The 27,674-nt window shown below is 39.1% G+C and overlaps 1 protein-coding gene across 4 annotated transcripts in view; it reads right to left on the reverse strand.

Moving 5' to 3' along the window:
- Nucleotides 1–379: 379 nt before the first annotated feature.
- The window catches only part of LOC137498986 (gastrula zinc finger protein XlCGF52.1-like), a 45,897-nt gene continuing 18,602 nt past the window's right edge, over nt 380–27,674 (reverse strand). For 3 of the 4 annotated variants that reach the window (XM_068226964.1, XM_068226962.1, XM_068226963.1), the window contains exons 4-5: nt 15,771–15,844; nt 380–1,694 (exon numbers count right to left, since the gene is read on the reverse strand). In XM_068226964.1, coding sequence (XP_068083065.1) covers nt 1,142–1,694; nt 15,771–15,844 — 627 coding nt within the window. In that variant the 3' untranslated portion in view covers nt 380–1,141. Of the gene's footprint in view, nt 1,695–4,421; nt 4,523–15,770; nt 15,845–27,674 lie in introns of all 4 variants that reach the window. The other variant, XM_068226965.1, reaches the window with a different exon arrangement.

The following is a 27,674-nucleotide window of genomic DNA, read 5'->3' on the forward strand; positions in this document are numbered from 1 at the left end:
AGAAAATTTCATAGCGTAGTATTGGAAACGACTGTACAATTTAGTAGAGTCTATGTTTAGAATGTATTCTCTTTAATATCCAACCTGCGGACTGAAAAGTACAAAATGTTGCATGCGAAATTATGATGCACTGAATGCAATGTTCTAAATGTGCCTAATGTTGGAAATTTTTCATGAAGTATTACAGTTGAAGTCCGATAGTTCGGCACGTTCGGGACCGGCGCGGTGCCGGATTACCGAAAATGCCGGACTATCGCGCGGTATCTCTTACTACGATATAGGTTAAGGCGTACAGCGAAAACAGCTGTAACACGGCGTTTTGCAGTAAAATGATGATCAGCTGAATCATCATTTTAATAAATTTAGCTCAAAATTACGGCAGCACCAAATTTTTATTCAACACATTCAGTTTACATACATGTACTGTACAATATTTTAGTGTGACCTAAAAGCATCTCGAATACCTTTTTGTTTTCGAGATCGTCGTCGCTTGGCACAAAAGTTATTTCTGATGATAAGTTCAATGGCATTATAATTAGTATTACACTCAGCAAAAGTATTTAGGGACTCTGCGGCTTCTGCAGAGCTGATTCCCTTTTCTTCGGTTTCCTCAATGAACTGAACCTGTGTGTGGTGACAGCCAACAATGCCGATTTTGTCTAACAATAGCAGACGCGTAGTGGACACTTCCGGGTGGTTTCGAAACACGCTATGCGCTTTTACTGAAAAAAACGTAAAAAAAAGTATCCTAGAATGGTGCCGGATCATCGGGCGTTCCGGACCGTTGGATGCCGGACTAATGGAATGCTACTGTACTTACAAAGAGTCTGTGGTTCACAAAGATCAAATATTCCTGTATAATTCGTTTCCGTACTATGCACGGGAGTAACATTTTCCCGCTACATTCGTTTACGAATCCTTCTGAAGACTCTCTGTAAATGTGTTCTACAGAATGAATAAACAGCTACTCTACTGTTTGGAAAACGTATTATTGAACTCATTCCAGTCTTCCTAAGGAGTGCAACGACGAGTAAACGTAGTATTACATTCAACACAGAGCTACGGAATATCTAGACATAGAACTTTTTTGTGTCCGGAGATTATTAAGGTGAGTTAACTCCCCATGGCATGCAGTACACTTCTACAGCCTGAAAGCAGAATGAACTAACATATGCGTTCGTAGAGTACTTTTCTGAGTAAACTGTTTTTCACATTCCTTGCACTTAAACGGCTTTTCTCCAGAGTGGATTCGCAAATGTTCACGCAGATACCTTGGTTTACTAAACCTCCTCTTGCACTCCCTGCAACAGTAAATCCTGTCTTTAGAGTGACTTAACATGTGCCTTTCAAGAGCACTTTGCAGGTTAAACGTAGCATTGCAATCCTTACATTGGTGTGGCTTCTCACGAAAATGAGAGAGTAGGTGCCTCTTTAGATGGGACTTACGAGTAAAAGCACAACTACAATGTGTACAATGGTACGGCCTCTGACCAGCATGAGATTTCATGTGGTCTCGGAGATTACTTCGGCGAGCGAAAGTACTGTTGCAAGCGTCACATTGGTACGGCCTTTCTCCAGAATGGATGAGCAGGTGAAATTGAAGACTACTTCTCAGTGCAAATGTTTTATTGCATTCATGACATCGAAGCATCTTTTCTCCAGTGTCCTCTGCCAATACTGCAACATTCGCCCCACTGAAATAAAATAAGAACAAAACTAACTTCGATTTCAGACTAACCCTCACAGTCTGCAAGGAGGATGAGTACATTTCAATACAACACTTGTGAAGGGAAATTAACTACGCTTGTAAGAAATAATATAATAATAAATTTTACACTTAAGGTTAAAATTTGTCCATAATTGTTTGAAAATTGCCATGATGATGAAGAGTTCTGAAAAGGTAGCATCAGTTACCAGCTAAAGAATCATTATTTATAAAGGAAACTAAATATTCCACAATGAAGGGAAAATTCATTAAACTGATAAGACCCATAAGCATACTGTGATATAACTGATGTCACTCCTTAACCTTACAAGCTAAAACATGACCAGCAGGACTAGAATATACATGACACAAAACACTAATTCTAGTTAGTGCTCTCTCAATGTTCAGTCACGTTAATTTGCTCTCAATCTTCTTCGGCTAACACGTGCAGTCACATTCAGTGAGACTTGTATGCTCGCTGCCACTGTCACAGTCCTCAGTTCACAACCCTTGTACGAAAGTCTTACTGTTCGGTATGACGTAAGCTGTCCGTTCACTCCTTGCAGTTGATTTTCTTCACTGTCTGATCCCAATCTCTCCCTTGCTGCACAAGATGACGAGGTAAATGCATAGCAGCTGGCCCGAGAGATAGACATACAGAACTAAGGCACAGTTCCAATGGACAGAACACTCCACAGAATGCCTCCTCAAACTTAGCTTGTCACAACGGCCACATTGACATTCACATGCAGACTGCCTGCACTTGATCGCTGACAGAGCACAACTCACACACTGGACAGAACTGAACTTGTTCACTGACAGAGCACAACTCACACACTGGACAGAACTGAACTTGCTCAATGACAGAGCATAACTCATACACTGGACAGAACTGAACTTGTTCACTGACAGAGCAAAACTCACACACTGGACAGAACTGAACTTGTTCACTGACAGAGCAAAACTCACACACTGGACAGAACTGAACTTGCTCAATGACAGAGCAAAACTCACACACTGGACAGAACTGAACTTGCTCAATGACAGAGCATAACTCACACACTGGACAGAACTGAACTTACTCACCGACAGAGCATAACTCATACACTGGACAGAACTGAACTTGTTCACTGACAGAGCATAACTCACACAATGGACAGAACTGAACTTGTTCACTGACAGAGCCTAACTCACATACTGGACAGAACTGAACTTGCTCACTGACAGAGCATAACTCACACAATGGACAGAACTGAACTTGTTCACTGACAGAGCCTAACTCACATACTGGACAGAACTGAACTTACTCACTGACAGAGCATAACTCACACAATGGACAGAACTGAACTTGTTCACTGACAGAGCAAAACTCACACACTGGACAGAACTGAACTTGCTCAATGACAGAGCATAACTCACACACTGGACAGAACTGAACTTGTTCACTGACAGAGCAAAACTCACACACTGGACAGAACTGAACTTGTTCACTGACAGAGCATAACTCACACAATGGACAGAACTGAACTTGCTCAATGACAGAGCATAACTCACACAATGGACAGAACTGAACTTACTCACCGACAGAGCATAACTCATACACTGGACAGAACTGAACTTGCTCACTGACAGAGCACAACTCACACAATGGACAGAACTGAACTTACTCACTGACAGAGCATAACTCACACACTGGACAGAACTGAACTTGTTCACTGACAGAGCCTAACTCACATACTGGATTGAACTGAACTCGTTCACTGACAGAGCCTAACTCACATACTGGACTGAACTGAACTTGTTCACTGACAGAGCATAACTCACACACTGGACAGGGCTGAACTTGTTCACTGACAGAGCATAACTCACATACTGGGCTGAACTGAACTTGTTCACTGACAGAGCATAACTCACATACTGGACAGAACTGAACTTGTTCACTGACAGAGCCTAACTCACACACTGGACAGGGCTGAACTTGTTCACTGACAGAGCATAACTCACACACTGGACAGGGCTGAACTTGTTCACTGACAGAGCATAACTCACATACTGGACTGAACTGAACTTGTTCACTGACAGAGCATAACTCACACACTGGACAGAACTGAACTTGCTCACTGACAGAGCACAACTCACATACTGGACAGGGCTGAACTTGCTCACTGACAGAGCACAACTCACACACTGGACAGAACTGAACTTGCTCAATGACAGAGCATAACTCACACACTGGACAGGGCTGAACTTGCTCACTGACAGAGCACAACTCACACACTGGACAGGGCTGAACTCGTTCACTGACAGAGCCTAACTCACACACTGGACTGAACTGAAATTGCTCACTGACAGAGCACAACTCACACACTGGGCTGAACTGAACTCGTTCACTGACAGAGCACAACTCACACACTGGGCTGAACTGAACTCGTTCACTGACAGAGCACACCTCACACACTGGACTGAACTGAACTTGTTCACTGACAGAGCCTAACTCACACACTGGACTGAACTGAAATTGCTCACTGACAGAGCACACCTCACACACTGGACAGAACTGAACTCATTCAGATATCATCTCACACACTGGACTGAAATGAACTCATTCACTGACAGAGCACAAATCACATTCTGGATTGAACTCGTACAGCGACGGAGCACAACTGGATCCGCCATTGCTGGATACTTCGAGAAGGGAGATGCCTCCAGAACCCACCAGGAAGCAAACGCTCTAGGCGCCCCATCCAGATCCTTTCCATAATGTCGAAGGCCTCCAATAAGGTAGCAAGGTGATGAAGCGGGTGATGGTGTAGGCCCCTGAAAAAAGACGAGGAGTGTTCACAGAACACGGCTGTCTGCTGCTTGGTCATTCCAACTCTGGAACTTTAGACTATTAGATCGGCAGCGTAGTACTGTATGCAAATTATAGCGTAGTACTGTTCGTTGAAAGTGAGAAAATGTGTGGTTTTTAATTTGATTGAGTATTTCTTATGATAGCATTGGTCTTAAACACAACATTCCTTCTGGCGTAATTGTAATGATCTATGTTGATTTCAGTTAGGAAAATCACAAAGACAGTCTTCCTGAGGATGTAGAAAGGCAGGTGAAGAGAGAGTGTCTCCCATTAAAATGAAAATTCCCCAACCGGACTGTGACTAACCGAGTCTCAATATGAGAAAAGATGTTTGTTGACTTCCCCATTGCATTTCTAGGATGTTAAGAGCTATACAATTTAATACAATCTTGCTCACAACGTGTATAGTACCTAACCTAGAATTTTGTATACAATGTAGAATTCCGTAGCGAAGCACGGGTACTTCAGCCAGTATTTATTAAGAACCCTTAATACATCACTGAACCATACAAAGGATCCAAAATATTGGAAATCGGCCATTGTAGTTGCTATTCACAAGGGGGGGGGGGGGGGTAAGAAGAGCGACTTGAATAACCACAGACTGGTAAGTTTAACGTCAATCATATGTAAACAAATGGAGCAATTAATAGTAGTTATTTGGGGCTAAAATGGGATTCTTCTGGAATAACATAAGGGGCAGCTTGGTTTTAGGGAAGGCTTCTCCTGTGAAAGCCAGCTCTGTTCTGTATGTCAAGATATATCGGATGAAGTCAACAATGGGTCAAGGATTGATGCAGTAGTAATTGATTTTGCTAAGACATTTGATCTTGTACCACATGACATTCTCCTTGACAAGTTAGCGTGTACGGATACTGACATCAGAGTTGTGAAATGGATACGAGAACTCCTGAGAGGAAGAACCCAGAGGGTGCACATGGGAGAAACGCTATCCTCTCCAATAAACGTTACGTCTGGTGTGCCTCAGGGCAGAGTTATTGGGCCAATTATTTTCATACTTTTCATGAATGATATGCCTGATTTTGATAAAATCGGAAGTGCATCTCTTTGCTGATTATTATATTATATACCAGGGGATAAAAACAGAGGAGGATGAACTGCTTCAGCAGGATCTAGATACGATTAAAAATGGGCACATGAAAATCAAATGAGAATCCATAGCGGAAAGAGCAAGAAATTGTGTTTCAGTAAAAAATTGACAATGTAGGGATTATGAACATGGAGGGGAAAGTGTTAGTATAAGTGATAGTTGTAGGTACTTAGATGTTACTATTAGAAAAGACTTAAACTGGTCAGAGTAAGTGGAAAATGTAGTTAAGATATCCTGGAGATTGTTAGATTTTATTATGCAAAATCTCAAGAAAGCTAATTCTTGTGCCAAAAGTGAAGCTTATAAATGCCTGGTAAGACCGATTCTTGAATATGGATCTGCAAGCTGGGATCCATACAGGGTAGGTTTAGTAAATTCCCCAGAAAAAGTTCAAAGAAGAGCAATGCATTTCGTGACCACGAATAGGAGAAATACCATTAACTGGGAACTTGAATCTAAAAGAATTAGAGCTCACCAGTGTGGTCTTTATAAGAGCTATATGGAAAGACTCCCTGGAGTAGTATCAGGAATAGGTTGGAACCTCCCTTGTACTTACCAAGAAACAATCACAAGCATAAAATTAAGGCCAGAAACCAGCATATGGATGTGGGCAAATTCTCCTTCATAAACAGGACCATAAAGCATTGGAATAAGTTACCTGCAGCAATCACTGATGCACTCCCATCCTGTATCAAGTCATTTAAAATCAATGGTGCTAGTGTAAAGTAAAAGCTGTAAATTATGGACACCCAATTTATGATTTTCAGCTTGATTTAGAATGTTAAACTAGTAGTACTTCTTGTAGAATTCTCTTTACAGGGAATTGTTTGTTGTACTCATGTTGTTGTTTTTGTTGGGTAATTACCTAGTTTTTTTTGCTAGGGGCTTTACGTCGCACCGACACAGATAGGTCTTATGGCGACGATGGGACAGGAAAGGCCTAGGAGTTGGAAGGAAGCGGCCGTGGCCTTAATTAAGGTACAGCCCCAGCATTTGCCTGGTGTGAAAATGGGAAACCACGGAAAACCATCTTCAGGGCTGCCGATAGTGGGATTCGAACCTACTATCTCCCGGATGCAAGTTCACATTACATGTTATAATTCTCATGTTAGGTCCGTATTGAAATGTATGTAAATACAAAGTATGTTACAAGTGTTTATTTATATATCCACCTATTCAATACAAAGAGTTTTGTACTTCTTGTATTGTATCGATGTGAGATTGGCGGAGGAGGGTGTGGTTGAGGGGAGGGGGTAGGCGGAGCGTTAAATTTATGTGTTGTTGGTTGCGAGAGATTTACATGGTCGGACAGGGAGGGAGTCGTGTTGGATATATAAATAAACACTTGTAACATACTTTGCAAGTTCACAGCCGCGCGCCTCTACGCGCACGGCCAACGCGCCCGGTCCTAAGTTTTTAACTTTGCTTTATAATAACATAATGTTCAGCTAGTAATAAGCTCATTCTATAGTATTGTAAGCTGTAGTGTTAAGACCTGGAAATAATTAAGTTGTGTGTGAATTTGTATACCATGATACTGGATTTAGAATATTAAACTAGTGGTATACCTTGCCATACTTTCTTTCTATGGATTTGCTTGTTGTTGTTAGGTAATTACGTGATTAATTTTAATTCATTATCATTGCAATGTTAAGCGAGTAGTAAGATCAACCTATAGTATTGTAAGTCGTATTTTAAGCACTGAAAATACTTAAGTTGTGTGTGAAATTTTATATGATGCTGTTGGATTCGGAATATTGAACTAGTAGTATTTCTTCTTGTATTTTCATGGAAATGCTTGTTGTACTCTGGTTGCTGTAATGGAGATGTCGGGTAGTTAGGTTTTAACTTTACTTTATCATGACTTGCAATGTTAAGCTAGTAGTAAGCTCAGCCCACATTACTGTAAGCTGTAATATTGAACACTGGATATACATTACTTATTCTAAGTTTACGATGATTTATTTCTAAGTTTAAAAGTTGTTGGGTAATTGATGTTTTAAATGTACCTTGTAGTTTTATTAGTTTCATGTCCCGTATCACAATTATAAGGTCTGATTTCCCACCTAATCAATATTTTGATATATATTAAAGTACTTAGAACATTTTTCAATACTGGTTTTGGCCTTTATAATAGGCCATCTTCAGCTGCTGAAGAACCTTGGTTTTTGTTAAAATAATATACAGTCTTAAACATTATGTATTCTAAGTTTAGGACAACTTATTTTTAAGTTTAAATGATACATTGTTATGATAAAACATGCACTAATGAGAACTGTAAAAGTCTAAAATTATCTAAAAGTTTGCTGTGAAGTATCACTGCTCCTGATTTTCCTTTAACACTCTCTTTTGATTTCTATATTACAGTGCTAGACAATACTTATTCTAAGTTTAAGACAGCTTATTTCTAAATATAAATAATAGAATGTTGTGGTAAAATTTGCTTCAATAGGAAGTCCAAAATTCTCAAAGTTCATTTATTATGCAATACTGGTTTTCATGTTTTATTAACATACTTTTATGATTTCTATGTTAAAGCAGATACATATTGTATATTTGAAGTGCCAATTTTGGTGGAATGAGTAAATTGACTTGAAATCTTCATATAGTCTGAGCACTTCTGTAAGTCAGGTTGTCTTAATTTTAATGCCCAATGTTTTGGAGTGGCATGGTGAGAGTGTTCCTTCCTTTGTAATTTGTGATATGTTGGAAAATTGTGATAGCTGTGTGAGAATATCTAAATTGAAAGAATGAAAGAAAACGTTTTTCTGTTAGAGAATGTCTCTGATATGTATTGTGAAATATACTGTAAGCATATTTTACTTACTTTTCTGTTGTCTCTAGTTGATTGCTTACGTGTTTGTCAGGAGTGTGCTGTGTATTGCCTCTTGTACAACAGGGGCTGGCTTTGGTGGCAGCAGAGGGGAGGACTTGAGGAGGAGATGGGGTAGGAGAGGGGGTGTCCTGCGGAGTCTAGGTTGTGTGTTTGTGTTTTTGTTTCTGTTTACTAACTTTCATTAAATAAACATTATTTAAGGGCAGAATGGAGCATTGCAAAGGATGTTGTTTTGATCCTTATCTTGTTGAGATTAAAATTTGGGTTGCCAAATTGGTCCATGTAGATACAGAATTCCTCGAAGATACTGAGCAAGGGTCCTTTACAATTTATATTCAGATTTTCCATATCACATTCAGTATTGGAAAATTCATGTTTATATACTTCTATGTGTTGTCCTATGAAAGAAAATCTATTATACAACCTGTGACAAAAAGTTTGGTGAACGAAGTCAGAACGGACGATCCGGCAACACTGGTGACATAGAACGCTGCACCTGTGTAGCAGCAGGTTTTGACCACCTGCTCCCAACGTTGTTCAGTTGAGCATCGTGTGTGTGCCGTGTAGGACCTGTCTGACACAGTGCGTTTTTAGTGCGTTGGTTCTGAACTGTGAACAGGAACATGAACGAAGATCCATGTACAGTTATATTTTAAGCTCTGCAAGACACCAAAAGAAATGCATGCAATGCTGACGTGTTTATGAAGATCAAGCACTGTCCTTGATGTGTGTGTACGAGTGGTCCGCCTGTTTTTGAGGAGGCCAGGAAAGCATTTCCGACAACCCCAGTAGCGGAAGACCGGAGACCGCTGTCAGTGATGAAAACATTGAGAAGGTGAAGACATTAATCATGAATGAACGGCAATTAAGTGTGCGCAGATGAATTGCAGATAAAATGCGATAAATCGTTACCCAGAAGTTAGAGAAGAGGAAAATGTGTTCTCGTCTTACGCCACATCACTTGTATGACGATTAGAAGCAGGCATGTTTAGAGGCTTCACAGGATTTTGTCGAAACGGAGGATGCAACACCAAATTTCTTGAACTGTATTGTCACTGAGGATGAAACCTGGTGTCTCATGTATGACCCTGAAACAAAACAGCAAACATGGAATGGCGCTCTCCGGGATCCGCTCGTCGGAAAAAGGTCAGAGCCGAAATGTCACGCATCCAAACGATGCTCATCACCTTTTCCGATAGTCAACGCAATATCCACAATGAATTTCTACCTGAGGGAACGATGTTGAATGCTGTGCGGAACTTTGAAATTTTGACCCGTGTCGTCAAACGTCTACGTAGGGTACGACCCCAGTACGCACAACGTTCACGGTTTTTTTCCATGGCAATGCTCGTCCACAAACAGCCTATATCGTCAAACAGTTCATGGCAAGAAAGGGGTGGTGCAACTTGAACATCCCCCATACTCGCCAGATCTCAATCCTATTCTTCCTATTTCCACGGTTCAAACTTGCCTCGAAATGAAAGAGATTTGACAATATTCCTTGCATCCAACGAAACGTGATGAGACTTTTGAACACCATCCCAAAGGAAGTCTTCTTGCAAAGTTTCCAGGACATGCATCGCCGATCTCAGCCGTGCAGAGTTGTGGGAGGGGACTATTTCGAAGGACAGTAAGGTCGCTGTCGTGCACTGTTCACCTATGTTGATAGTACAGGACTTTGTTGTCACAGGTTGTAATTTACAGCATTAACATCTTCATTGTACCAGATGAATAAACTCCTGCCAGTTCGTCCGATATAACTTGTCTCACATTTAGTACCTTACATTTGGTATACATTTGAGCGGATGTAGTTGTCATTTTCATTGACAGATTTGGTATAATGTAGAATGGGGGCATTATTGTAAGAAGTTTTAAGTTATTCTTAAGTTACATCTCTTGAAGATGTTGGTATTGAGATGGACATTGGCAATGTTAAAAGTGAAAATTACATGGTCTTTGACTTGTTTCCTTTGGTAAATTTTGATTTTGGTTGATGTTTCATTTCTTGGATGATTTTATTCATTGATTCCTTGTTATATACAGTTTGTTTAGCTATTCCATTGATTATATCACTTTTTTAGGCCTTTGTGAGATAGGAGTATATTAAATGCTTTGTATATCATACTATGGTATTTTCTTTTGGTGCAGGTTTGCGAACGGCATTTTTGTTGTATTAGATGGAAGATTCACAGATGGGAACAACATATTAGAACAGATAAACCAATTGGAACATAAAATTTACGATAAACAGATTGCACATTAAACTATCTAGACATATCTGTCACCAGACATCTGGATCATGTAACGTATACAGAAAACTCACACAAACATCATTCCACCCCTCCCAACGCCCACAAAAAGGCAGCCTACCTAAAAAAAAGAACTTAATATAATCCATTAAAGAGCTAATCAAAACGGATATAACAATGAATCAATAAATAAAATCATCCAAAAAATAAAAAAACATCAACCGAAATAAAAATTAACCAAAGGAAACAAATCAAAGACTACGTCATTTTCACTTTTAATAATACCAATGTCCATCTCATAATCAACTTCTTCAAGAGACGTAACTTAAGAATAGCTTCTCAAACTTCTTGCAATAATGCCACCATTCTGCATAATACCAAATCTGTCAATGAAAACAACAAATACAACCACTCAGGAATATTCCAAATAAAATGTACTAAATGTGAGGCAAGTTATATCAAACGTACTGGCAGGAGTTTATTCATCTGGTACAATGAGCATGTAAACACTGTAAAATAAAACTGATTTTCTTCCATAGGACAACACATAGAAGAATACAAACATGAATTTTCCAATACTGAAGGCGATATGGAAATTCGAAATATAAATTCTAAGGGTCCCTTGTTCAATACCTTTGAGGGATTCTATATCAACATGGACCAATTTGCCAACCCAGATTTTAATCTCAACAAAATAACAGAAAATAACAACATTCTTCAATGCTACATTCCCTCCTTGAAGAATATTTATTAAAAGAAAATTAATAAACAGAATCAAAAACACAAAAACACAAACACACAACCAACACTCCACAGGACACACCGCCTCCTACCCCAGCCCTCTGCTCCACCACCTTCCACCTCTGCTGCTACAAAAGCCAGCCCATCATACAAGAGTCAGTACACAGCACGCTCCCGACAAACACGTAAGCGATCAACTAGAGACAACAGAAAAGTAAGTAAAACACACAAGTATATTTCACAATACATATCACAGACATTCTCTAACAGAAAACCTTTCTCCTTTCTTTCCTTCTTTCTTTCTTCCAATTCAGATATTCCAATACAGCTATCAAAAATTTTCAACAGATCACAAATTATGAAGGAAGGAACACTCACCATACCACTCCAAAACATTGGTCTTAAACATAAGACAACCTAACCTAGAGCAGTGCTTTACTCGCTCCAACAAAATTGGCACTTTAAACATACAATATGTATCTTCTTTAACATAGAAATCATAAAAGTTTGTTAATAAAACATCAAGACCAGTGATTCTTCATAGAGGAACTTTCAGATAATTTTAGACTTCCTACTGACGCAAATTTTACCACATCATATTTTTTAAATTTAGAAATAAGCTGCCTTAAACTTAGAATAAGTATTGTCTATCATTGTAATATAGAAATCAAAAGAGTGTGTTAAAGGGACCTCAAAACCATTGACACTTCACAACCAACTTTTAGATAATCTTAGACTTTTACAATTCTCACTGACCTATCATATCATATCATATCATAACGTATCGTATGGTATCGTATCGCATCGCATCGCATCGCATCACATCACATCATAACATAATGCATGATGTTCTGTACAAGTTCATTTCTGACACTAATATAGTTCTGCCAGATAATCCTCCTATGCAAAAGAGGTGAATCTATTTTATTTTTTAAGCTGTGTTGCTTTCTCTGCACCAACTTACATTTATGGGCATTTGTTGATACTGAAATGGGCTCTGTTTCACTACTATTTCAAGAGCTGTACCTTTTTGTGTCTCTGGAACCAGACAAATCTTTTTCAAGTACGACAGAAACCTGACCATAAACTACCTTCTAATTACTGCCTCAACTCTATTTTTACTGCACTTTCTAAAGCTTTGGAACAAAGAGCATACAAACAAACATTGCAATATTTAAACGACCATTCTCCAGTCAATAATTCTAGATCCTCCTATTGAATACAAAGTTTCCCCCTCTATCTATGAGGAGGTCAAGTATTCATTGATCAAACTTGTTTCAACTATTTTAGGCCATCTTCAATGGATTTAAAATTTACAAATACACATGTTGCACTCAACATTGTGCTTTATTAAAGGTTTAGATACAGAATAAGAAGTCTTAAAAATATTTTACAGTTTGTAGTTTGAGGCTAACACCGTAAAAACTTCACACACAGTTTTTACTTCATTATTGAGGTAACTGCGAAGTTCAAATGAAATGTCTTGAACAAATATCTGTTCAATGTTCGAGGATGTGCTGCAAAAGCATATTATCCTAAATTTCATTTAAAAAGTTATTAAAATATAAAATGTACACTCTGTTGTACAAAGATAAAGAATTGGAGTTTGTACATAGTACGTAATTGAAATGACCATAAAATCAGGTTAAACTTGAGGTAGAGTCTCTTGTCTTAATTATAAAATATAAATAATAGTAACGCTGGCAGCCTATTCTTCTTTTCAAATATATATGTTATTTGGTGCTCCATAGATAGTTGTGAAATGTTCTAAAATGGGGAAGTGATTGCCTCCTATTCTGCTGTATTTAATGTTAACAGAGTACTGTCAATTGGAATACTGTCTGGCCTGTAAATAAAAGATTGTATTAAGTTGTGTAGAGAAAATTAATGTGTTTGTCTGATAATTCTGTACTCGGAAACTTATGTACTCCATTAACTGGCACTGATTTGTCACGTACCAAATATTTCCAATGTAGAGTGTGTTATGACAGGTGATCTGTTGTTGTTAGTGTCCATGTGGGTTGGTTTGTTGTAACGATTGATAAATAAAAAGAGCCAGAAGTAGACTATATGAGAAGAATAATGACACGATTGCCCTAGGTAGGGCAAAGGAAAACATATAAGAACATGAGAATATTTGCAAGAAATTATGCGAATAAGAGAGCCAGATGATTTGCCATGACACGTAGCAAAGAGTCTGTCATCAACTGTGAAGTGTCAAGTCCAGTGGATGCTATTTATTACCCTCAGCTGCACCTTACTGCGGGAGAGCATTTCAATTTCCGTAGAGTCTTTAATGGGAAACACAGTGGTAATATTCATGTCTTTTCTTTGGTCTTTATTTTTAAACACACCACAACATTTGCACATTCTTATTTCAAGTTATAAGTTAGGAGATGGGAATTTGTCACATTCACTGCACTAACATCCTAAAGGGCGATGCTACGTTAATTAGTCACAGTCCTGATTTACACTGAAGGAATATTTCACGAGGTTTTCATGCATGTGTTCTGTCCCAGTGTTGTATTTTGCTACCATGTGGATTCTGTTCCAATGGGTTGACATGTGTTTCGGTACAAAGTTTCGAACCTTGCGGCTGAGCAAGTTGTAGTATTATGATTTCAGGGGTTTTTGGTATTAGGATGTAGGGCCCTTTACTACAGTCATTAGTTGAGTGTGTGTTTTAGTGCAATATTACCTGATGTAACACAAGTCATCTGAGAGCTACCTATGACCTATTTTTGGTTTGATTTAAAATAATATTTTTAAATGCAGATCACTTACCTCGAACATTGTAATTTCAAATAAAAAATGATGATGGACATCATTCTAATAGTTTATATGCTTTTATAACAATGGCTGATTTCTTTTCAACCCAGGTGGGTCTTGTGTTTGTTTATTTTTGACAGAGTTCATTAATATATTTGATTCTTGTACTTTGCCATTTTCTTAACCTGTCAGAAGGTTTTTCTTTAATACATTTTGCATTCTGCCTAAATGAATCTCATTCATTTCTTATGTTTATATTTCATTGTCTTAGCATTTCCTACCTACTGGTACTCATCTTTAAGATTATTATATTTTCCAACTATTATCCTGGGCATACCCAATATATGTTGGGATGAGCTCCTGGAATTTATACATAGACTGGGAAGGGTACAATATCTGCAGATGGCAGTTCTACAATGACATTAAGTGTAAAAAGGAAGCCATTGATCAATGAAGCTTTTGTTTACTAATTTCTGTGCTTAATTACTATGATGAATGCAATGAAATGATTGCTCTAAGCAGGCCATAGGAGAACATATAGGAATATTTGTGAGGAATTATGTGAAAAATAGAGCCGGCTGAGTTGCTGTGTCATGTAAGAAGGAGCCTGCTGTTAGTTGTGAAGTGTTAAATCATTTTCAACATATTCTAACATCAAACTTTGTTGAATTCAAAGATTTAGTTGACAATCAATGAACATGGCTTCCTCTGTGTGTTATTGGAGGTACAAAAGTCTTAATACTTCTGAGAAAATTGCGAATGCTTTCGAGGAAATACTTGCAGATCACACTTCGGATGATAATAATATGATGACAACTACCGCAGTGACAGTGCAAGCATGAGGACATTTTTCACGGTTGCTCATGGGTTTCATAAATGAACCGACTTCAGAAATTTGTTGATTTACATCACATACTGTCTACAGACTGTATTTAATAACATTATATCTAGGAAGAGATTAAACATGTTATTAAATTTCCTGAATATCACATTTAATTGTAACTATTAGTTTCTTAGAGGTGAAGTTTCCACGGTGTGTAGAATTATTTAGTTTATGTTCCGGGTTGAACCATGTTCTGGTTTTCTCTACATTACGTACAGTTTGCTGACGTTTAGAATACATTGCAGTGTTTTTTGTCAAGGTGACTGAAATACCCCTACTTGAACCCAGGTAATCAGCTTCAGTGGTAGTATGATTGCTGCCTGGGAGACTGAGGCTGATTACCTGGTTTCAGGTAGGAATATTTCAGTCACCTTGACAAAGAATACTGCAATGTATTTGAAATGTCGGCAAACTGCACGTAATGTTCAGAAAACCACAACATGTTTCAACCCGGAACATAAACTAACCACTAATTTCTTAGGGTATTAAGAGTTTAAATGTAACCTTGTAATGAAAGAATTAAAGTGACAAAAATGTCCAGTTCACAGAAATGAAAAACATCCACCACCGAGAATTACAGTTCAGCAAGATATTCAATATTTTGTACATTTAGTGGTGTACTTACTCGTTGTTTTCTTTGATGTTTGGATCCACTTGATGCTCTTCTATGAGTATTTCCTCCTTAATGTCTGCAGAAGGCTGCAATTAAGAAATAAGGAAAAAAGAGGTTAAGAACCAGAATATAGAATCAAGAAACAGCTGATAAAATACATTTCATATTGGCACAAAAATATTATCATTAATTTTTCTTCCAACATACAAATATAAGAAACTGAAAGCAAGTATTAAATCAGGTCATAATTATGTAGAGAGACATGAATACAAAGAGGAACAAATGAGATTATAGCAACAAGAACTGGTAGCAACAGAAAACAAGAAACTTCAAACAATAAGGACTATCTAGACCAGGGCCTCTCAAATGCTCAAAACCCCATGTGTGCAAATCGAGGCACAGAGATCCGTGCACAGTGCATCGGGCCGACTCGGCTTGACTCGGATGGTGTAGTGTACTGAGGGCAACGTTGGATATGCCATTTCTCATGAAATGCTGTATTTTAAAGGACGATAAGGACAGCTACTGCACATGGAGTAAGTTTCTCGGATTTGAAGGTTAGCCGAGGCTTAGTGATTAATTTTATGATGAAAAATGGACTATCCCTTCGACAAATAACATCAACATGCCATAAAATGCCGAATGATTTCAACCAGAAAGTAATTGATTTTCATCACTTTGTGATTGAGAAGCGTAAAGTGAAGGAATATTTGCTCTCCCAAATAGGAACCACAGGTCAGACGACAATCAGTTTCCGTATGCCACAAAGTTGAACAATCGATAAAAAAGGGACATCGAGTATAATCGTACACGCTACCGGGAGTGAAAAAGAACGATGTACTGCAATGCTTGCTGTAACAGGTGATGGCAGAAAACTCGCGCCTTATGTTGTTCCTATATGGGATCCACGTTTGTATCCAAGAAAAAGGGTGGATGGACATGTCTCTCGTACAGGATTGTATATGAATGGTTTGGGCAAATATAACAGAGTTCCCTCCTTTGATGCCCAGACCATCTCGTGTTGGACAGTTCTAATTTTGTTTGTCTGTGTGTCATTATCATGTACTTCCATGAATTGTACTTTTATTATGCGCCGTTCCCGCGTCCAGGTCGAGTCGCAATTAGATCCAGACTAGGCCCGAAGTATCATTAATTTCCAATCCGGGTCGAATCAGGGTCAAGAGTTTATATCAAGAGTAATAATAATAATAATCGTATGGCCTCAGCTACCGTGTGCAGACATTTCAATTTGACGCCATCTGGCTGTCTGCTCGTCAATTTCGACGTTCCGTTTTACTCTAGGCCCCCACTAGATGGCAGACCGAGTAAACCGAAACTCTCTTGGGCGTCTATGGCTGAGATTTAATGAATTTTGTCGGGTAAACACCAAATGTGTCACCAGAGATCTTTTACATGCCGACATCGTACGACATGGAGTGTCGAATGGACTTTTTTCCGCCCCTTCAAAAATCCGACTACCTCTGCCGAGTTTGAACCCGCTATCTTGGGATCCGGAGGCCGACACTCTACCGCTGATCCACAGAGGCAGCTATAATGTAAACTCGTGTCCTCATCCTGAGGTGGTGCAGCTCTTTTTAGGCACACCCCCATTGGAGGTGAGCTGCATGTACCATTTGAACCACATACCAGCCCTCCTGCCATTCTTAAATTTCTGGCAGTACCGGGAATCGAACCCGGGCCCCCGAGGACGGCAGCTAATAACACTAACCGTTACGCTACGGAGAGTGACACATCGGGATAAACGATTGAATAGATAAAACCTCTACGCATCGGGTGTCTCCAGTTCACGATCCAGTTTGTTTCCGCAAAGATTCTCAATGATCCTTAACCTATGTTTACTTACAACTACATGCTTAGCCTAAGAAGTCATTAAAAGAGTGAAAAAGTTTTTTCTAATAGTATTTTATTAAATAAAAGAGAAAATCTTGAGAAATGAAATAATCTGATATCAACGAAAAGAAGTTTGACTGTGATGCACATTATGTAGCTAGTGTCAAATATAACATCACGCTTTACTCTTGCATCTATCTTTACGGAATCTAGTTTCATAAATTTTTCATTTAATTTGCATATATATCACCTTTACTAATCAATTCACAGCAAGTTAGCTTCGCTGGTAAGTAGCTGTCCATCCTTCATTATCAGCATAACTATTTGTTAACCTCTTTCATTGAAATTAACCTTCTCATTCACTTAAACATTCTTGCTTATTTCAAAGTTCTCACCTTTGACATTAACGTTATAGGGAAGCCATAATTTCACTCTAAAAATAATCAAATTATCATTACTGCTGTTTACACAAGTTATTTTTTTTTTTTTTTTTTTTGCTATGGGCTTTACGTCGCACCGACACAGAAAGGTCTTATGGCGACGATGGGACAGGAAAGGCCTAGGAGTTGGAAGGAAGCGGCCGTGGCCTTAATTAAGGTACAGCCCCAGCATTTGCCTGGTGTGAAAATGGGAAACCACGGAAAACCATTTTCAGGGCTGCCGATAGTGGGATACGAAACTCAAGTTATTCATCAAAAATAAACATGAATTAAAAAAAAATCTAAGTGCCAACACATTTATCATACATGATCTGTCATTATGCTATTATCTACATCTGACAACTATTCAATGAAATTTTTCTGGGTATTCGGTAGTCTGACTTGTAAGAAGACTCTACCAGTCAATATCAACCTTCAATTACAGATAATATTACCAGTGATATCATTCAATGTAACCAAATAAGCCTCCAAACTTCTCTTATTTGATTGAAAATATTTGTGGTTAGAAATTTGTAACAATATAGGCTACGTTTGTGTTATTCTCCCTATGTGGATTTATCTTTGATGATCTACAGGTATTTAGTTAATATTGGCACACTACATAGATCGTATTCTGTATTATATGTGGGCTACTGGACTATTAACATGCACTAGGGAATCAAGTATAACTATCCTCCACCTTAAAATGAATCCAATCGTCAATAAAAATATCTTATTTCTTCATTCTTGATGAAACAATAATTATCATCACCATTACTCTTCATAATATTCGACTATTCTTCACATATATCATCTACTTCATATTACACATCTCGTATTTCACTTTACATTACACTAACCATAATAATCCATCTTAATTTGACGCATGTTACAACATAATCACTGTTCATTCACTTAACTATCCCATTCTGTTCTCAATTTTCTTCAGATTCCTTTAATCATCATCATCATATATCTTCCTAAGATGTTGCTATAACCTGTATATGATCGTATTTCAATTCCACCGAGCTCGATAGCTGCAGTCGCTTAAGTGCGGCCAGTCTCCAGTATTCAGGAGATAGCAGGTTCGAACCCCACTGACGGCAGCACTGAAAATGGTTTTCTGTGGTTTCCCATTTTCACACCACACCTTAATTAAGGCTACGGCCGCTTCCTTCCCACTCCTAGCCCTTTCCTGTCCCATCGTCGCCATAAGACCTATCTGTGTCGGTGCGACGTAAAGCAACTTGCAAAAAAAGTATTTCAATTCCAATTCACAGTATTATGCCCTAATGTAGACGTAATATTAGCCACAATGTCATATCATATCTGCATTTAAGATAAGTTAACCTTTTCATTCAACATTGTCAATATTACGAACGCAACGTTTGGTCATCACTGGTTAAATACTTCCTAATCGAATGAACTTGTCATTCTGGTCAGATGACTACCTAATAACCTCTAATGTTATTAATTTGGTTGACTTTCCGCGTAACATCACTTCTTTGGATAATTCAAGATAGCACTTCACATGTATATTTTACGAGAATAGAAAATGGCACTTCTCAAACAAAATGTTATTTGAATTACTTACATATTAGATACTTTAGGGCCTGTACTACGACAGCCAGATAAAAGTGCCGTATAAATTTATTTGGCAGTTTGGACATTTACCTGGAAGTTCCGTTGAAAACGCGTACTACGACTTTCGTGTATGTGCAATTTGGGAAAATATTCTCGAGTATAGCTATCCCGAAGTTGAAGAGGCTGTTAACGCTGTTATCTGGAAGTCGGCCGTGGCGTTGCCTACGAGATATACAAGGCCGGGACATAGCTACTAATTTGTCGCTGAAAAGGCGGGTCGACCGTGTTCACGGTTTGGCCGCTAGATGTCAGGTTTCCGTTCTGTTCTTGGCGGACTTTAACATTGTGATATGCGGAGTAATTGTGATGCTGTGTTGATTTTATGCAATTCATTATGAACATTGTTTCTGTCGGCGAGTGTCTGTGAGGTTGAGAAGAAGGTGCAGTGTTGTGTACCTCTCTGTATTTCGGATGACACTAAAAAAGCATGAACATTGACGCTCCATAGTTTCCTTTCCGAGTGCGGTTTAAGGAAGAAATGGAAGCAAACTATTTCCAGGCAAGGTGATGTAGTAGGATCTCTTTAGGTACCTAGCAATTCTTCTCATAAAACAGATTTCAGTGTAAGCACATCAGTCAAACTTCCTTCTGTTTTCATTGTGTATCCTGTTCACAAACAGGGAAATGTCAAACGCAGGAAGCGTCCAGCTCCCAAAAATGATGTATTGCCATTAAAATTTAGTAAAAGTTCCGATTCACATAACGATGAACATACCATATCTTCATACGTCAACCACAAACGAAAAATGAGTACAAGTCTCGTTTCCATATCAAGGAAAGTCTACGAGTATCTCTGTTAAATCTAAAAAATATACGGATGAGAAAATTAAATGCCAGATTACAGAAAACAATCTGTAAATTGAGAAGTAGGATACGGGTAATGAAATCAGAAAAAAAGTTTTACGGTATCTGAACTTGACCAAAAAGCACACCGATTTGAAAAGCATGCTAAAATTGGTAATTTAAGAGCTTTATTCCTGCTAAAACGAATTTAATTTTCTTCTTCTTTCTTCATCCGTTTACCCTCCAGGGTCGGTTTTTCCCTCGGACTAAGCGACGGATCCAACCTCTACCGCCTCAAGGGTAGTTTCCTGGAGCACCAGACTTTGGGTCGGGGATACAGCTGGGGAGGATGACCAGTACCTCGGCCAGGCAGCCCAGGGGCCTTCTGGAGGAATGGGAAGATTGGAAAGGATAGGCAGGGAAGAGGGAAGGAAGCGGCCGTGGCCTTAAGTTAGGTACTATCCCGGCATTTGCCTGGAGGAGAAGTGGGAAACCACGGAAAACCACTTCGAGGATGGCTGAGCTGGGAATCGAACCCATCTCTACTGAGTTGACCTCCCGAGGCTGAGTGGACCCCGTTCCAGCCCTCGCACCACTTTTCAAATTTCGTGGCAGGGCCGGGAATCGAATCCGGACCTCCGGGAGTGACAGCTAATCACACTAACCACTACACCACAGAGGAGAACACCAATTTAATTTTACGGGAAGAAAAAAGAGAAATACAGTGAAACGACGCTAAATATTTGCGTAACGGGCATAACATCGCTCACCAAACAGCGGCTTCAATACGAATGTCAAAACATCAGATGTGCGGAGGAAAAGATTGGATCGCTGATAATTGGTGAAAGGGCGATTAAACCCAAAGTTATTTATGACAGCAATCTCGATCCGCTTATCGGATACACTGTGGCACAATTAAAGGAATCGGTAAGAAGTGACAAACTCGCTATCAGATTTCTCTGCTTCATTCGTGAATTACTTATTTCGTTTAAGCATATTGTAAGAAATACGTTGTAGAAAATAAGTCAAACAATTGCCCTTTGTCTATCTTTGATCTCATATCTGTTTGCTGCCTTCTGAAATTACTAGTTTTAATTAATTTTTATAGTTTTTCATATTCGAACGTGTGGCAATGGGCGGGCGAGACAGATCAGTAAAGAGAACTCTAGCGGCACTTGCCGGAAGTATCTCGAGGACGCGTCTAGTGTGCTGTATTTCCCGGCCTTGTGTATCTCGTAGGCAACGGCTGTCGGCAGTAGAAATAATTCAAGATGGCTGCTCATCGTGATGATCGTTTGATGAACCAGTTTGATTTTGAGTCTGATTCTGATGAATTTCCGGAGCAGATGCTTCGTCGTGTCAGAAAAGTGAAAAGGATTAGGCCACGTCCAAATAACTTCGAAGAATGGGATGACGAAGAATTTGTAAAACGTTTCAGGTTAACAAAACCGACGACACTTCTTGTATTAGATGAGATCCGTGATCAACTGGAACATGCTACAAATCGGTGAGTAACCTATGTACTCTATATTGTTAGTGGAATAATAATATTATATAACTAGGGCTATGATTATTCTGGGTGTGAAATATAGTAGGTAACGTGTAACATACCTGTAGCAGAAGCAAGGTTAGAACGTCTCTTCATGTGGGTTTGTTGGCGTGTAACCTTATATCGACACACATTATACACGACCGAAGACTAATATAATATCTATTGACGAGGTTATTTACCGTATACGAGAGGCAAACAATTCTAGTTCACTGTACAGAACGAATAATTATTTTGTATGATAAACAAGTATGCAAAACAACAGGCTACACTACTTTCCATATTCTAGGAGATGTCATGTAGCTCGTCAGTCGTGAATGTGTTCAAATAACAGTTTACTTGCCATAAAATCAGTGTATTAGTTCTGTATAGGCCTGTTATGTGATATGAGGCCTGACATAAATTAAATTACAGAAAATGCAAGGCCTGAAATTAACATGTAGGGCCCAGACCTAATTAGAAATATTACCGGTGTGTCTCACTGTAGGCCTGTATTACATATTAGCCTATATCACAGCAACACTATGTATTTTTGATATTGAATTATGGCAGCCTATATATCATATATACATTTGTATGGTAGGATTCTAACTAAGTGTTGTTTTTTTTTTTCTTTTTCAGAAATTCTGCATTACCTCCAATGAACCAGTTATTATTGGCACTGAGGTTCTATGCCACTGGGGGAACACTGACAACAGCAGGTGATTTTTGTGGTGTTCATAAAGTTACTGCTGGAACTGTTGTAAATCAAGTCAGTGCCGCAATTGCTTCACTTCGGAGAACATACATCAAGATGCCTGAAGGAGAGAGAGAATGTCATAGTCTTCAGAGTGATTTTTATAGGTTGGCAGCTTATCCCCTTACAATAGGTTCATTGGACTGCACCCATATTAGGATTAAATCTCCAGGTGGAGATGCCCCTGAACACTTCAGGAACAGAAAAGGTTACTTCTCTATGAATGTGCAGACTGTATGCGATACAAAGCTGAGGATTAGGGACATTGTGGCTAGGTGGCCAGGTCCAAGCCACAATTACACCATCTTCAACAATTCTCTATTGAAAACAAGGTTGGAGAGAGGTGACTTTGTCAATTTGGTCCTTGTGTGTGATTCCGGATATGCCCCTGGTCTGCACTTGCTACCTCCTCTTAGGAACCCAGTTACTCGAGCTCAGCAGTTGTATAATGAATCTCTTATAAGAACTCGTAACACTGTTGAAAGACAGTATGGTGTGTGGAAGGCCCGTTTTCCAGTGCTGGCATTAGGTATTCGGCAGAAAATAGAAAATGTGCAAGGAGTGATTGTGGCGTGTGCAGTTCTGCATAATCTGGCAATCAACAATAACGAACACCAACCACCTCTTGATGCAGAGGTTGAGGATAGAGTTAAGCAGGGTGTAGAGGAAGGTGAAATTCAAGTTGATAGAAATGAAAATAATGGTGCAGAAGCTGTTAGATGTGCATTCATTCAACATTTTGAATGGCTACTATAAATTTGCTTTAAATAGGATATCTGTTAGTTCTTGGAGCTGTTTTTTAACATTTACTAAACTTGTATTTCTGGCATACTTTTATAACAGCAGGCACTGTAATATCACCAATCCTCCTGTAAATCTTCTTGTAGGTGTTGCCTTCTTTATTAACCTATAGTAATTGTAAATACCACAGACTTAAGGCCAACTTAGCTTTACTACAGATCAAAATTAGCTTCTCTATTACTTATGATGTTTATCTGCTAATAAGTGACTTGTTGTGGTACAGTAATACAGTGCAAATGCAAAACTTTATGGCAATCAGTGTACATCTAGTCCTTTAGGTTGATGGAAAGAAAAATAACATTCAACTCAACAGTGGTAACATTTTTGAAAAGCCACTGTTCTGAAGTTGCAAGTGGCATAAAGGTGACATGCTTAATTATGAAACTGACGAGTGGTCTGTTTCTTGATTTTTGAGATCCTGCTCAGTTTCACACTTGCTGTTTTGTGGTTTTTCTCATATTTATTTTTGTGTAATGTAAGTCTTCATTGTAGATTGTTATGTCTTTGAGCATTCAGTCAGCAAGCCTCTGTGAATATACTAACACTACCACAATTCTCTATTTGTAAGTAGCTCTGTGGCCTCATTTAGTTCAATACCTCTTAACTTTAAATCATTAGGTAACCTATCCTCCTCCATGCACCTCACATGACACCACCACCGAAGCTGGTTTATGTGTACAGCTTCATCCATTGAGTTCATTCCTACCTTAGCCTTCATCTCCTCATTCTGTGTACCTTCCTGCCATTCTTCCCACCTGTTTGTACTAAAAATCATTCTCCCTATTTCCATGTCTGTTAGGTCCAACTTATGAATAAGGTATCCTGAGTCCACGCAGCTTTCACTTCCATAATGCACAGATGGTCTGAAAACAGAGCAGTGTAATGATAGTTTCGTCCAGAAGTGGACTTCTTTCTTACAGAATACGGCTGATCGCAACTGTGAACACACTGCATTGGCTTCACTGTACTTTAATTCAGTCCCGCTTATTATACTACCATCCCGGGGAATACATATCCTAAATACTTGAAACTATGTGCCGGTTCTATCTTTGTATTCCCAGCATGACATTCAATTATCCTAGGTTTCTTACCTACTGACATCACTTTAGTCTTGGAAAGGCTAATTTTCATATATCACTCATTGCACATATTTTCAAGTTCCAAGATATTAGACTGCAGGCTTTCAGCACAACCTACCATTTTAAGACTAAGTCGTCGGCATAGGCCAAACTGCTTACAACATTTCCACTCAACTCAATACCCTTCTGCTAATTTATCAGAAAATGATCTATGTAAACTATGAAGAACAAAGGTGAAAGATTGCAGCTTTGTCTAACCCCTACCAGGCGAGTTGGCTGTGCAGTTAGGGGCGCGCAGCTGTGAGCTCACAACCGGGAGATAGTGGGTTCGAATCCCACCGTTGGCAGCCCTGAAGATGGTTTTCCATGGTTTCCCATTTTCACACCAGGCAAATGCTGGGGCTGTACCTTAATTAAGGCCATGGCCAATTCCTTCCCATTCCTAGGCCTTTCCTGTCCCATTGTCGCCATAAGACCTATCTGTGTTGGTGCGACATAAAAGCAAATTGAAAAAAAAAGTCTAACCCCTGTAAGTACCTTGAACCATGAGCTCATTCTCCCTTGCCAGGCTGAGTGGCTCAGACGGTTGAGGCGCTGGCCTTCTAACCCCAACTTGGCAGACTCGATCCTGGCTCAGTCCGGTGGTACTTGAAGGGGCTGAGATACATCAGCCTCATGTCTGTAGATTAACTGGCACATTAAAGAACTCCCTGTGGGACTACATTCTGACACTTCGATATCTCTAAAAACCGTGAAAGAAGTAGTTAGTGGGACATGAAGCCAGCACATGTTCCCGTACTGTGAGCATCTTTTCCCTCGGTACTCTCTAGATCTACGAAACATAACTGTCCAATCCTCAGGTAGCATTTTTCAAGTACCTGGTGCATACTGAAAATCTGATCCAGACAGCTACTCTGTGGTCTGAAACCACACTGGTTTTCATCCAACTTACTCTCAACCACTGACTGCACCCTCCCTTCTAAAATATCTGTGTTCACTTTTCCTGGTACAGTGATCAATGAAATGCCTTGATAGTTGTTGCAATCCCTCCTATTCTCTTGCTGATGGATAGGTGTAATTGCTGCTTTCATTCAACCGAAAGGTAACTAACATCTCATAATAACCATTTTACTGTATTAAGCCATTTCATCCCTGGCTTTCCACTATATATTTCACCATTTCAGATGTAATTTCATCTATTCTTGCTGCTTTATGACAATGGAGTCTATTTACCACACTTTCCACTACTTCTAATGCAGGTTTGCCAACATTGTTGTCCTCGCCCCCATGAACTCATTTGTTCGCCACATCACCAGAAAGATTTCCTTAACGTTGAGAAGATTTTCAAAATATTCCTTCCACCTGTCCAGTGATTCCCTGGGATCTATTATGAGTTCACCTGATTTACTCTAAACACTATTGATTTCCTCTTCACCTCCTTTTCTAAGATTCTCTATTAATGTCCTCAAACTAGCCTTTCCACGTTATTACCAAAATCGTCCCAAGACTTCTTCTTGGATTCAATAATTATTTGTTTCACTCTGTTTCTTTCATCTATGTACAATTTCCTGTCTGCATCAGTCCTTGTCTTGAGCCATCTCTGACTTATCTTTTTGCATTTACTACAGATCAGTTAATAGTCTGTATCATCAAAAAATCCCCTGAATACCCATACATTCCTAACAAATTTCTGATATGATATAGTCTATTATGGATCTGATGACCCACTCACCCATGTGTAGCAGTGATTAGTCTTATGCTGGGAGAATGTATTCATAACTTGTAATCCTATACTAGCACAGAAGTCCAATAAACATTTTCCATGCCTATTAACTTCCATATCTTCCCCCACATTTATCCATCCCCTTCGCATATCCTTCAAATTTCCAACTCCCGCATCGACATGCTGATTAAACCGAGACAATTCTTGTCCTAATTCCTCCAACTGCCAAATCCATCCACATTGCCTAACAGATACTATGTTACGTGCAGTAGTATTCGTAATGAACAGTCCTTCCCCATATTCTGCCATTCACTATTTAACACCTGTCGAGGACACTATGATCACTTATCTCGTTATCTCCCCTTACCCGAATACCATTAACTCCTAACACATCCAGAACTCTTTGCCGACTCAGCAGTCCTACTTTTTCGTCCATATGCCCCATTAATCTTGACAGCTCCTCGTTTCGTTCACCAAGTTGTTTCAAAGGAGTCGCTCACCAGAATGGGCCAGAAGACATGGCAAAGTGATTTTGTTACACGACAATGTGCTGACTCACACAGCAATACCAGTAAAAGACTTGTTGAAATCGCTCGGATGGGACATCCTTCTGCACCCACCGTACTACCCTGACCTGGCGCCATCTGACTATCACCTCTTCGCATCAGTGGGGCACGCGCATGCAGAGCAGCACTTCAGCAATTTTAAGGATATTGGAAAATGGCTCGATGAATGGTTTGCTGCAAAATACAAGGAGTTTTTCTGGCATAACTTACCTGTAAGACGGGCAAAGTGTGTAGAAGCCAATGGCCAATATTTTGAACAAACAAAAAATTAATTTTCCTTGAAAATTACATGTTTTCTTTACCACAAAAACCAGCAAAAACATCTGCTTACACCTGGTAGAGAGAGACCAAGATGATGAATCTTAGACTTAATCACTTTCTAATGATATAAAGAAAATCAGGCCACAGGACTAGTTACGAAAAGAGGATTAAAGCAGTGGTTAGTTAATCCACAGATCCTTGCAGATTGAATGCTGAGAGGCATAACTGTCTATAATGAAAATGTATGAATGTATGTACAGAGTGCGCACAAAGTCCATATACCCCTATATTAAATTAAACTCAAACTGATATAGAATACATATACTCATTATTTACTTATTTCTACTTAAATCTTACATCCTAGGAATCTAAAACATCTGTATGTGTCCCTGTATTGTCTCTGTACAGCTGAATATGCCACCATGTTCTGATGCTCATATTTAGCAATAAACAATATCCATGGGGTCACTGTCTGGAAAGATTTGCGCACTGCATTTTCCAGAT

This window comes from Anabrus simplex, chromosome 3 (assembly GCF_040414725.1).
Source record: "Anabrus simplex isolate iqAnaSimp1 chromosome 3, ASM4041472v1, whole genome shotgun sequence".
Lineage (NCBI taxonomy): Eukaryota > Metazoa > Arthropoda > Insecta > Orthoptera > Tettigoniidae > Anabrus > Anabrus simplex.